This window comes from Spea bombifrons, chromosome 13, assembly GCF_027358695.1.
Source record: "Spea bombifrons isolate aSpeBom1 chromosome 13, aSpeBom1.2.pri, whole genome shotgun sequence".
NCBI lineage: Eukaryota > Metazoa > Chordata > Amphibia > Anura > Pelobatidae > Spea > Spea bombifrons.
The window spans coordinates 28,346,092-28,359,403 of NC_071099.1; the positions used below are offsets into that span (position 1 = coordinate 28,346,092).

Genomic DNA, 13,312 nt, shown 5'->3' on the forward strand with positions numbered 1-13,312 from the left:
TATGCATTAGCCTAGCAGAGCGAGCGTGTATGACGGCAGGGGTTGGTAGGAGTGTGTGAGCGTGCGTGGAGCAGGCTCGCTGGCTTTCTCTTAGCCAAAGGTTTCCTGGGAAGCGTAAACCATGTATAGGAAGCCATCTTCGTCCTTCTCTTGCTCGTATATATCCAAGATGGCTGCAGATACGCTCACCATGCTCCGCTGATTCACCAGCAGGAAGAAGGCTTGGGTTGGATTCAGCTGAAGTCGGCGTCTAAACAAGGAAGGAGGAGGAAAAAAAAAAAAAAGATTTACGTCCCGGGGCAGTTGGCGTTACACGAAACAGTAAAGGAAGTTAGGGCGAGAGTTACCTGGGAAACCCTTCTGGTATTAACCCTTTAACAAAATGTTTAACTGCATCGATGGCAAACTAGTTAATACAAATCTACCAAATTTCAATAATTATAATTAATCAATAAAACATGAATTAAGCCGGTAAATGAGCAAAATGGCCATTATGGAGATCAATAAAAATGTAATTATATTAATATAAAAGAAACAATACGACAAAAATAAGCTGAAGCTTCACCAATAGAAAACATATCTGACATATATCATATAATCATATACACAGGAGAGATAATACATAAAAGAACCAGAAATTTTAACATATATCTCAAAAGGTTTGTTAAATATTTTTGTAATTTTTTTTTTAACCCCTATGGGTTAAAAAACCTGGAAGATTGCCAAGAGACACGGCTGGCATCGCTGGGGTTTATTCATTAAATTACTCATCATAAAAAGGCCAGCACTAGCAGGTTTATCCAGCAAGAAGTGCTGAGAGGACCCTGTACACTGTATAGTTCAATGAGTGAGAAGAATAAATCCCCCTTTAACTATTATTATTATTATTAACCATATATTATTATACATTAAGGAGCTATTATCAGACCACCTCCCCCTTCCTAATAAAGGCTTCCTAATCAGCGACTTATCAGTGGGGCAGAGATAACGGCAGAAACTCATGGAGATCTCCAGGATCGCACAACGGCAACCACACCTGGCAAATAAGTCTGGTTCTCGGGACTATCCCTAGAAATTTGAGGCTGCTGGCAACTATATTATAAGCACTCCAGCTTTTTCTATGACATCTTAATACAACGTATGAACACGAATGACGTTGCGTTCTCTCACGGCTAAAAGCAACGTATATTGGGTCACCTGATAATCTTCACCAGTTCGCTCATATTCACGTGATCGGGAACCAGGAACTTGGTTTTGTCCAACACAGGAAGCTGTTTTTCTCCCTTGTATCGCTCAATAATGACCTAGAAGCAGGAGAAACGAGCAGGTCTTCAGTATTCACCAACACGCGAGCAATGGGGGGCCGTGGGGTACAGCCAAGGGTGGGGGCTGCGGGGTACAGCCAAGGGTGGGGGCGTACCCTTGTGATCCCCCGCCTGGATTACTGCAACTCCCTGCTAACTGCTCTCCCACCTCTCACCGCTCCAATCTGCCCTCTCTGCTCCCGATCCGCCGCTCGCTCCTCCGGCTCCCCGTATCCTTCAGTCAAATTCAAACTTCTGACCTACAGAGCCCTTAACAACCCCAAACCCCCCCCCATCTCTACCCTCCTATCCAAATCCCCCCCTAACCGCTCTCCTCCCTCTCATGACCGGCGTCTCTCTTCTGTCATTACGTCTTCTCGCTCCCGTATTCAGGATTTCCCCCGCGCTGCCCCCCGACCCCTTTCAATCTAACCTAACAATCTCAGCCAGCATCCTAACGAAGCTGTCTGAACGACCAACAGCCTCTAGAGATCACCCGGACCCGACCAACGCATCCCCATCCAAGCCGCCCTCTCCTACCGCTTCACCCCCCCCAACCACCGACTAGATTGTAAGCTCCCGAGAGCAGCCCCTCGTCTCCTTTTGTACCAGGTTGATATTGTGCGTTACTTTAAATGATCCCACTGATTGTAACAGCGCTACGGAATCTGCTGGCGATATATAAATAAATGTAATGTAATCCGTAAGAACTACGGCTGGGAGGGACAAGAATCTCGCACTTCCATGAAACGTTTGTTTTATTTATCGCGTTACATACCGGGATTTTATTCGGGTGCTGCTCACGGATCTGACGGACCTCGGCGCATCGCTCGGCTGGAAGACAAAACACAGGCAGTTACAATACAGATACGCACCGCTCCCCATATAACACAGATACACGCCGCTCCGCGTACAATACAGATACACGCCGCTCCGCGTACAATACAGATACACGCTGCTCTGCGTATAATACAGATACACGTCGCTCTGCGTATAATACAGATACACGCTGCTCTGCGTATAATACAGATACACACCGCTCTGCGTATAATACAGATACACGCCGCTCCGCGTATAATACAGATACACGCCGCTCCGCGTATAATACAGATACACGCCGCTCCGCGTATAATACAGATACACGCCGCTCTGCGTATGGAATGCAGTCCTGTCCTGCTCCGTGACGCCGAGCGATCGACATCCAAAACACGAAGGCCGTTCGGAGTCACAAATTCCTAAAACATTCATCAGACCCACAGCTGAGCACCTTCATCACGGCCGGTCTGGACTACAACTCCCAGTACGCCCAGCTAGACTTAGGAGCTGCGCGCTAGAGTAGCACGGAGTATTAGAAGCGACAAATGCCCTTTGGTGTTAACGGGGCTTGGAATCCCTGAAAGTAATTGAGCAAAAGTTACAGTAAGAGTGTGTGTGTACACTATAGCGAGAGTGTGTGTGTTAATGTTAGTGTGTGTGTGTGTGTTATAGTAAGAGTGTGTGTGTGTGTGTGTGTTATAGTAAGAGAGTGTGTGTGTTATAGTAAGAGAGTGTGAGTGAGTGTGTGTGTGTGTGAGTGTGTGAGTGTGTGTGTGTGTGTGTGAGTGTCACTGAGGGTATCACCTGTACCCGGGTCCTTAAGGCCCCAGCCCCGGATCACGGATGGTGTATAAACATAATCACGGCTGTTGTTGCTCCGCAGCCTCCCAAGAATCCCCCCTGTTATCCGGGGCCGTTAAATCCATTTAACGCGATAAACACAGAACGCCGGAGATAAACATCACGTGACGTTACCGGCTGTTACTGGCGATCGCCCCCCGCGCGCGGACAGACTGACCTTCAGTGTGTTTATTGCTGTGTATGATTACACTCTTTAACCCTTCACGGGGCGGCAGCATGTGTGTGAATAACAATCCAACAACCAGCACAGGCTCACACAGGGCTGGGCTTGTATCTAATGTACAGACTCCCCCCCTGACTGCCGGTTATCGGGACCGGCTCAGGCACACAGTATAACGGTAGGGAAGCCGGTAGGGGCAGTTTCTGGCACTCGTTACCCCGTCCCGTTTTCTGGGGGTATCAGACACTCACCAAAGCTCCTCCTATGTTTAAAGGGCCGCTCTGACGGCATCCTGAGCTGTCAGTCGGGGCTCCCGGTACTCCGATCGGTCTGTCCAAGCTTTGTTTCGTTCTCCCGTCTCCCCGACTCGCTCAGCGCTCCCCGAATCTACCTGTTTGTCTTCTCGCTCCGCGAAGATACAATGTAACAAACCGCGTGACGTCACCTTAAAGGCAAAGCCTCGTCTGTTTGTGAGATGCGAGGACCCCTGCTGGCCTCTCCAGCTCATTACAGCCCTGCAGTCACAAGAAATCATGGAAATAAATCAAAGGTCCGGATTTATTTTTACATTTATTTATCATCTATAAAAAATGTAGAATCTATAAATAATATATACCAATATAAATATACTTATATATATACTAATATAAATATACTTAGATACATTTATATATATATATATACTAATATAAATATTCTATATATCTATATATATTAGCCGTTATTTAAACTCATATTCAAATGTATTTGCCCTTTTTATTTAATGAACATTAAGGTAATAAGTACTATAATGTATATAATTGTAAAAACTGACACTTATACATATAACTGATTCATGTGTTATACCACAGAGTATATATATTTATATATTTAATGTATTCATGTCACTTCAAACCTCGTAGACGGATAATATATCGTATAGCATAAATATAGTGTTTTAAATCAGGACGAATGAGTCCATTTATGACATCATTATGTAGTTCACCCGGCAGAGTTCTCAGAGCCTCGTTAGCGCAGTAGGTAGCGCGTCAGTCTCATAATCTGAAGGTCGTGAGTTCGATCCTCACACGGGGCACATGTTTTGCTCTGATTTATTGGCTTATTATTTAAATGTCTCCGCCCACTAATATTCTGAATAATAACCCAGAATGGACAGTGCTTTACTTTAATAAAAAGATCTATAGGCATCAGTGGAATTTCTATAGGTAGCTGATCTGCGCTGATCGTTTCTATGCATTGCAGACGATCAGCAGGAGGATCCTTAAGGAGTGAAAGGGAAAGAGGTCCACGAAAGGGGACAGAGGGGGGTCTTTGTATAGGGTGAACAGCTGGTCTATGGGGAGTGAATCCCTCTTAAAGGTACAGTGTATCAATGTATGTTTTGTTTTTAATGTATTTATATGTAATTATTTGCAATTATATATGGAGCTATATGTAATTATTATTTATTATTATGGAGCCCCAAGAGACCTTTCCCACTTAGTGCCCCAAACTTACAACCACCCCCTTAGGATGATATGGTAGGCAGGATTCACTATGCTCCACAGGGATTTTTTAAATAAGAATATACAGATCCTTTTTTTTCAGTAGGTGTTGGCATTGAAGTGCCAGGGCCAGTTTAAATCCCAGCCCAGCCCTGATGCCCCTCATGGTCTGAGGTTGGGGCCATATTGTGAAAGGAACCAGGTCATCCACCTAGCGTGGCTCTGTGAACCCGGTGAAAACCAGTATCGTTAAGGGTTGAGATGGGTCGAGGTGGGAAGAGGTAATTAGGGTCACGTTCAATGAGGCACTGGGATTCCAGACAATGGCAAGTATCCTGCATCTTTATAACGCGGCTTGCATTGGGTCATCTGGCTGAGGTCCTTCGGTGGTGCAGTCAATCAGCAGGTGGCCACAGTGGTGGTCTGGTTGTCCATGAAGGCATCATGAGCCCCAAACTCTCTGGTAGCGCAGACATTCACCAACCCAGCCTTAGGAAGAGTAGTTATTATGCCATCCATCCTATATGGGTCAACAAGCATTTAACGGCCCAGCCAGTGGTGTAACTACAGGGGTCACAGAGGTGGCAAATGAGATGGGGCCCCCTGCAAACAAATTTTCCTGTCTCTCCGTATGGCTTGCTCAGAAAGGGCCCTTGCGACCTGGCAGGGTTACGTTACATGACCCCACGGAGGAACCAAGCAGTGGACCGAAAGGCAGGAGGGTGGGGGATATGTGCGAACGCATGTGAGCATGAATGTCTACGAATAAGTCTATGTGACCATGGATGTGTGTGAGCATGTACGTGTAAGTGGTGTGAGATGGAGTGTGTGTTAGCATGGGAGATGTGAGAGGAGGGAGTGCGTGTGTTAGTATGACTGTATGACTGTGTGTTTACATATGTGTGCCATAGTGTATGTTGGAGGGGGCTAGGGGCAAAGATAGCACTGATCTCCCATGTGTAATACACCATTAGAAAAATGGGCACGGAGTGCCCCCTACAGGCATAAAACAGAATTTGATGGCAAATAAAAACCACTTAGAACATCTACTCTGCTCCCTGAGGGGAGACTCAGGTCAGTCCTTGATGTTGTCCCATATGTCTATCCCATGCATGTTTAAATTCCCCTATATTAACCTTGCCACATCTGATGGCAGGCTGTTCCATTTACTTACCACCCTCACAGTCGAGTAAACCTTCCTTGCATTACATTGAAGCCTCTGAATCCCTAGTGTTAGATTACGACCTCTCGTTCTAACATTTCTCCTCCTCTGAAATAAACTTCTGTCTCGTACTTTGTTGAATCCCTAAGAGTTTAATGTTTCTATCACCCCCCCTCTTCTTTCTTCCCACCCGCACATATTGAAATTCCTCAGTCTCTCCCCATCATTTTTATCCTACAAACCATTCCTCATTTTGGTTACCATTCTATGAATTCTCCCCAAAACATCAATACGTCATCACAGAGGCTGTATGACATCACAGAAATTAGGCTGCACAAAAAAAGCTCTTCCCAAAACCTTAAACACAGGTACAGAAAAAGCTATAATTACCTCTTTAAAATATAAGAAGGATGGAACGTACACTTTAATCTAAAATTATATACCACTTACTGCTGGCCCGGGGCTGCGCAATCCAAGCCCTTGCCAGTGAATGCCCTGCAAGACGTTAACGGTCATTGATGTTTCTGGTATATAACGATCTGGAAACGTTATGTTTATAAAGTAAAAGAAGCCAATAAATATTTTCATTAAATTGTTATGTTTTATCAGAATAAATATTGTTAAAAGTGTGGACACGCCGGGAGGTCGCCTATAGAATATTCAGACAGATGTAGTGATTTATTACATCATCATCCCTGTTAAGGGGGGTTGCGGGTTCAAGTGATACGAGCAGAAGGGGAGATAAGACATGCGGTTAAAGAGTCCGTAGGACGATTGCGTTCCTCTGCTAACGTGGGTCCTGCAGAGCGTCGCGTCACATGTACACGGAGGAGGCTTGTAAACGGTTTAATGGACGTTTTGGGAGCTCCGGCGGGGCAGGAGAATAAAGGAATGATGGCTGCACGATCAGAATACAAACATCGCTCAGGAAAGGGTTAATCCATCATTCTGTCGGCTGCTGAATGACGATTAGAAAGTAGTCTTTATCTGGAAGGAAATACAAGTCAAGTTATTTGAGAACGGACACGTTCTGTTGGTCGTAAAACATTTTAATTCTACACGACTTTCTAATCCGCTGACCGCCAGCATCACACAAAGAAAAGGATTTGGTTTTAACACTTTCAATCCCGTAAAATTATATATCTATATCGCTGGCTAGATATGATGAGAGTTGCCATACTGAGTACTTATTCATAGGGAGAAGTACCACTTACATGTGATTATTCATGATAATTCCAGTCCTATGGCAATCGGGCTGTTACCAACAACGTACAACACCGATACACAACAGCTATCTATAAGGGTTAATATCAAAAACATTCACCGGTCCACCTGTCATCCAACTGGCCTTCCCTGCTTGCCAGGATAAGCGCTATGTCTGCTACTCACATCTCCCTTCTTGGACGGAATCATCAGGAAAAGATCTTATTATAAATTATCATTTATTTTTTGGAATCAAACAAGCATCGTGGTCCATGTTGGAATTGGACACGATGATGTCCCTTCACCGGTAGGACATCCACGCTCAGATATCTAATAGAATATTTCTGTTTCTGCTTTCCGTTACCTGGAGCGACCATGATCTCGTTTTTCTTGGAGCGGATCCTGAGGAAGGTCAGATCGTTCTGGGCATCGATGTCTCTCACCGAGGAACGCGCCTTCATTACCAGTTGGTGCATCAGGCCAGCGTACTGCACCGTGCTGGGGTTATCCATCGTGCTTTTAATGGGAATGCCTAGAAGGAACAAACACAATGGCCGTAATAAAACTACACATTAATACAACACAGACAGTGACCCCGATCACTTTAATTATTCATATCGCTGCATCATGGAGGGCCAAGCCCAGCGAGCATCTCCTGCAGGAAGGGCTGAGCTACCCCTGTATCATGCATACTTAATATGAGGGATTTCTGAATCTGTCTATACATTATACAGGGCAGGCTCAGACCTTGCAGGAGAAACACGGAACAATAGAGTTGGACAGATAAGACCCATTCAGGCCCGTCTGGTTTGCCCATTTTCCTGGGCAGACTCAGCCCTCAATCAGTCCTTGATGTCATTTTAGATTCAGGAGCCATTTGCCTATCCCATGCATAATTCCCTCGCTGTAGTACCTTCTACCATGTCTGCTGGGAAGCTGTTCACACCAAGTACATGTACGACTATAGTCTGCATCACTTAATGCAACACACATGGGTATATACAGCCAGTCTTCACAGAGTTTTCTCACCAACGTGATAATGAAACAATGTTATTGGAGGACCGGCCGTATTAAATATCTATTATATATCATGGGTTATATTTACACCGGTAAGTATCTGAGTTCCTAATTCATGACATATCAGCCAGACTGGGATATAAAACTCCAACATTTGCCCACAGAATGAGACGTGGATTCATAATACAGAGTTTCTCTCACCTTCAGAGTTAACAATGATGATTCCCTGCACACCTTTCTGACTCTGGATCCTCTTCAAAGTCTCCTCAACGTCCGCCTGCAGGGAAAAAACAGCACAATCAGCAAAAGCGCCAGATATATTCCTATAAACGGTTTGTACTTTATGCCAAACCCGATGCATGCGCGAACCTGTTCTCTCCGAAACATTCAGTCCGACGGCCCGTCTAGTCTGCCGGCATTCCCTGCTGTAAAGACTCAGACCTTAGTCAGTCTTTGGTCTCGTCTTAGATTCAGCAGCCGTACGCCTACCCTGTATTCCCTTACTGTATTATTCTCTACCACTTCTGTTGGGATGCTGTGCCACTTATCTACCCCCCTCTCAGGAAAGTAAAACATTAGTTATGTTACCTCTAAGCCTCTCGCTCTCTAGGGCCACTTGTCCTCGTCTGAAATAAGCTTCCCTCCTGTACTTTGTTAAAAGCCTTTAAGTATTTAAGTCTTTCCCATTCACTCGCTATACACCCCAGTACCCCGTGGCCCTTTCTGACAGTTGTAATTGTGCGTTGATCTGTCGTCTTCATACGTCGCCAATTAGAGAACAACAATATTAAATTTAATAATTTCATTAACAATCCGGTCTCTGATTATTTGCAGTTCCGGCTGTTTGTTGAAATTCAAGTTTTTGACATGGAGACTGATACGGCAAACAGGGGAAGCCATCATCCTTTCCATCCCTGGTGATTATAACGCTGTATTTTAGAGAATTTGACACGTTTAAGATCAAGCTACCGCTGACACTCCAAAGTCATATAATTTCAAATTCATGTTATTAATTTGCCACCATTCTCTTCAAGGTAAATAGATTATAGTGTGAAAGTGATGTCATAGCAAGGTGGATGAGTGATGTCACACGTGAGATGACACATCAATCACCCGATATCCCCAAAACCAGTCACTGACCCAGAGCTTCAGGTGTTGGGTCTATGAAGATGGAAACCGCCATTAATGAAAGTACATGGAAGGGTCCAAAATCATAAGGAATGGGGGGGTGCACCATTAAAAAAATGTTTAAAAAAAAAACAATGAGAAATCAATTTAAGGTCAAAAACACAATTATTTGGTAAATTCCTATTTTAGTAAAATGTATTGTCTATAAATGTAATACATTTCTCCATCATCAGTGTAAATGACATCACTATGTGCCAGGAATTATGCATGTGACATATTGGGTTTTATGTATAAACAAAGCAGGACTGGTTGCTATGGTGATAGCATCAATCACGCAATAATGTTTATAACCTCCGACACAATACGATCGCAGGGTGGGGTATCCTGAAGTCACAGAACAGGACTGTCACTGAGTTCCAATCTCTAGAGAACATTGCCAAATTATAATCTTCACGGATGTGTCGTCTCCTGAGCTCAGGAATCTATGGAAGCCACCATTTACCCGAAGACAGAGTTTAATTTAACCCTAAAGGACTACGTCAAACAAAGAGACTTCTACACTAGGTACAGAACGCACGGCTTAAGTCTTTTGTGTTTAACACTCTATTATGAGAGAAGACGGGAACCGACTCGTGTGACACTCCGGTGTAAGCTAATCACGCGGCTACCCGCTGCAATCACCGCGCTCTGCAGCAGCTCGAGACCGCTGGTTACCGTAAGGCTGCAGGAGACTGAGAAGAAGAGCCGGTCTCCATCTCTTACCACCCAAGCCATCCCTTACCATGTTCGCTGCCTCTCTCCAGTGTCACCACAGCGACCGACTGCGCACGCGCAAACGTCTAGCGTCACCAAGCGGGTGAACCCTTCTAAGCCCCGCCCTGCCATCGCTCCTGGGCGTGGCCGCACACTGGGATTTATTGATAAAACCATTTAAAAACGATCAGCAAATGATCAGCGACCAGTGGAATATCGGTAGCGGCTAGTTCCTACCCAGTAGAAGGACTCTGGTGATGTCAGCAGACCATGTGACTGTTTGGTCACATGGTACAAAGAACTACAGGAAGCAGCAGCAGCAGCAGCAGCAGCAGCAGCACGGGAAGTGCAAATGACTACAAATGAGCTGAGCTGTGCTGGGCTGCTATTTCTTTTTCAATAACGTGGGATGTGAGGATGCAGTTTTAACAGAAGTACTGAAAATACAGAATATCATGGAGGCAGAAGGAAACTTGAATCTGTGAAATAATTCACAGTGAGTCTCTCTCTCTCTCTCTCTCTCTCTCTCTCTCTCTCACTCTGTCTCTGTGCCAGTGATTGTGTCTCTCTCTGTGTGCCAGTGATTGTGTCTCTCTCTGTCTCTCTCTGTCTCTCTCTGTGTGCGCCAGTGAATGTCTCTCTCTGTGTGCCAGTGAGTGTCTCTATCTGTGTGCCAGTGAGTGTCTCTCTCTGTGCGCCAGTGAATGTCTCTCTCTGTGTGCCAGTGAGTGTCTCTCTCTGTGTGCCAGTGAGTGTGTCTCTCTCTGTGTGCCAGTGAGTATGTCTCTCTCTGTGTGCCAGTGAGTATGTCTCTCTCTGTGTGCCAGTGAGTGTGTCTCTCTCTGTGTGCCAGTGAGTGTGTCTCTCTCTGTGTGCCAGTGAGTGTGTCTCTCTCTGTGTGCCAGTGAGTGTGTCTCTCTCTGTGTGCCAGTGAGTGTGTGTCTCTCTCTCTGTGTGCCAGTGAGTGTGTGTCTCTCTCTCTGTGTGCCAGTGAGTGTGTGTCTCTCTCTCTGTGTGCCAGTGAGTGTCTCTCTGTGTGCCAGTGAGTGTCTCTCTCTCTGTGTGCCAGTGAGTGTCTCTCTCTCTGTGTGCCAGTGAGTGTCTCTCTCTCTGTGTGCCAGTGAGTGTCTCTCTCTCTGTGTGCCAGTGAGTGTCTCTCTGTGTGCGCCAGTGAGTGTCTCTCTCTGTGTGCGCCAGTGAGTGTCTCTCTCTGTGTGCGCCAGTGAGTGTCTCTCTCTGTGCCCCAGTGAGTGTCTCTCTCTGTGCCCCAGTGAGTGTCTCTCTCTGTGCGCCAGTGAGTGTCTCTCTCTGTGCGCCAGTGAGTGTCTCTCTCTGTGCGCCAGTGAGTGTCTCTCTCTGTGCGCCAGTGAGTGTCTCTCTCTGTGCGCCAGTGAGTGTCTCTCTCTGTGCGCCAGTGAGTGTCTCTCTCTGTGCGCCAGTGAGTGTCTCTCTCTGTGCGCCAGTGAGTGTCTCTCTCTGTGCGCCAGTGAGTGTCTCTCTCTGTGCGCCAGTGAGTGTCTCTCTCTGTGCGCCAGTGAGTGTCTCTCTCTGTGCGCCAGTGAGTGTCTCTCTCTGTGTGCCAGTGAGTGTCTCTCTCTGTCTCTCTCTCTGTGTGCCAGTGAGTGTCTCTCTGTCTCTCTCTCTGTGTACTAGTGTCTCTCTCTGTCTCTCTCTCAGTGCCAGTGAGTGTCTCTCTCTGTCTCGCTCTCAGTGCCAGTGTCTCTCTCTCTGTGTGCCAGTAAGTGTCTCTCTCTCTCTCTGTGTGCCAGTAAGTGTCTCTCTCTGTGCCAGTGAGTGTCTCTCTCTCTCTGTCTCTGTGCCATCGAGTGTGTCTCTCTCTCTCTCAGTCTCTGTGCCATCGAGTGTCTCTCTCTCTCTCTCTGTGCCATCGAGTGTCTCTCTCTCTCTCTCTCTCTCTCTCTCTCTGTGCCATTGAGTCACTCTCTCTCTGTGCCATTGAGTCTCTCTCTCTCTCTCTCTCTGTGCCCGTGAGAGCGTCTCTCTCTGTGCCCGTGAGAGCGTCTCTCTCTGTGCCCGTGAGAGCCTCTCTCTCTGTGCCCGTGAGAGCCTCTCTCTCTCTCTCTCTGTGCCCGTGAGAGCCTCTCTCTCTCTCTCTCTGTGCCCGTGAGAGCCTCTCTCTCTCTCTGTGCCCGTGAGAGCCTCTCTCTCTCTCTGTGCCCGTGAGAGCCTCTCTCTCTCTCTCTCTCTGTGCCCGTGAGAGCCTCTCTCTCTCTCTCTCTCTGTGCCCGTGAGAGCCTCTCTCTCTCTCTGTGCCCGTGAGAGCCTCTCTCTCTCTGTGTGCCAGTGAGTGTGTGTGTGTGTGTCTCTCTCTCTCTGTGCCAGTGAGTGTGTGTCTCTCTCTCTCTGTGCCAGTGAGTGTGGTACAAAGAACTACAGGAAGAGGAAGAAGCAGCAGCGCGGGACGTGCAAATGACTAAAAATGGGCTCTCTCTCTGTGCCAGTGAGTGTCTCTCTCTCTGTGCCAGTGAGTGTGTGTCTCTCTGTGCTAGTGAGTGTGTTTCTCTCTCTCTGTGCCAGTGAGTGTCTCTCTCTCTATCTGTGCCAGTAAGTGCGTCTCTCTCTCTCTGAGATAGAGCGTGCGCTCGCCTCGAGGGAGAGAGAGAGAGCGTGCGCTCGCCTCGAGGGAGAGAGAGAGCGTGCGCTCGCCTCGAGGGAGAGAGAGAGAGCGTGCGCTCGCCTCGAGGGAGGGAGAGAGAGAGAGCGTGCGCTCGCCTCGAGGGAGGGAGAGAGAGAGAGCGTGCGCTCGCCTCGAGGGAGAGAGAGAGAAAGAGCGTGCGCTCGCCTCGAGGGAGAGAGAGAAAGAGCGTGCGCTCGCCTCGAGGGAGAGAGAGAGAGCGTGCGCTCGCCTCGAGGGAGAGAGAGAGAGCGTGCGCTCGCCTCGAGAGGGAGAGAGAGAGAGCGTGCGCTCGCCTCGAGAGGGAGAGAGAGAGAGCGTGCGCTCGCCTCGAGAGGGAGAGAGAGCGTGCGCTCGCCTCGAGAGGGAGAGAGAGCGTGCGCTCGCCTCGAGAGGGAGAGAGAGCGTGCGCTCGCCTCGAGAGGGAGAGAGAGCGTGCGCGCGCCGAGAGGGAGAGAGAGAGAGCGCGTGCGCTTGCCGAGAGAGAGCGCGAGCGCGTGCCGAGAGAGAGAGAGAGCGTGCCTGCGCGCGCCTAGAGAGAGATAACTCACTCTAGTTAAGCCAGGGATCTCAACTCTACTGCACATCATTTTTTAGTGAATAGACTCATTTGTTATAGACTAAATGCCACGTCTGTAATTGAGATCTTCACAATGTATATGAGAATGTGATAAAATAAAGCAACAGCTGTATATGTTTCAAAATAATAGTAATAATAATAATATATGTTCACAAATAATTAAATGAACATAACGCATATAATATATCTGGAATTGCAATTAAAAATCA

General features: G+C 47.0%; 2 protein-coding genes and 1 non-coding gene across 3 annotated transcripts; 1 reads left to right on the forward strand and 2 right to left on the reverse strand.

Moving 5' to 3' along the window:
* On the reverse strand, positions 1 to 3,594 carry MAP1LC3A (microtubule associated protein 1 light chain 3 alpha). The gene is made up of 4 exons (XM_053453650.1): positions 3,393 to 3,594; positions 2,083 to 2,138; positions 1,198 to 1,304; positions 1 to 250 (listed from the first exon to the last, which is right to left on the reverse strand). The coding sequence occupies exons 1-4, from the start codon at positions 3,430 to 3,432 to the stop codon at positions 91 to 93; spliced, it is 363 nt and encodes a 120-aa protein (XP_053309625.1). The 5' UTR covers positions 3,433 to 3,594; the 3' UTR covers positions 1 to 90.
* A 549-nt stretch (positions 3,595 to 4,143) lies between these two features.
* On the forward strand, positions 4,144 to 4,216 carry TRNAM-CAU (transfer RNA methionine (anticodon CAU)). Its single transcript has one exon. It is a non-coding gene; the product is annotated as a tRNA-Met (tRNA).
* Positions 4,217 to 6,368: 2,152 nt separating this feature from the next.
* Positions 6,369 to 9,985, reverse strand: DYNLRB1 (dynein light chain roadblock-type 1). Its single transcript, XM_053453079.1, has 4 exons — positions 9,917 to 9,985; positions 8,209 to 8,284; positions 7,355 to 7,522; positions 6,369 to 6,774 (listed from the first exon to the last, which is right to left on the reverse strand). Exons 1-4 carry the CDS (start codon positions 9,917 to 9,919, stop codon positions 6,731 to 6,733), a joined length of 291 nt encoding a protein of 96 aa, XP_053309054.1. The 5' UTR covers positions 9,920 to 9,985; the 3' UTR covers positions 6,369 to 6,730.
* Positions 9,986 to 13,312: the final 3,327 nt, after the last annotated feature.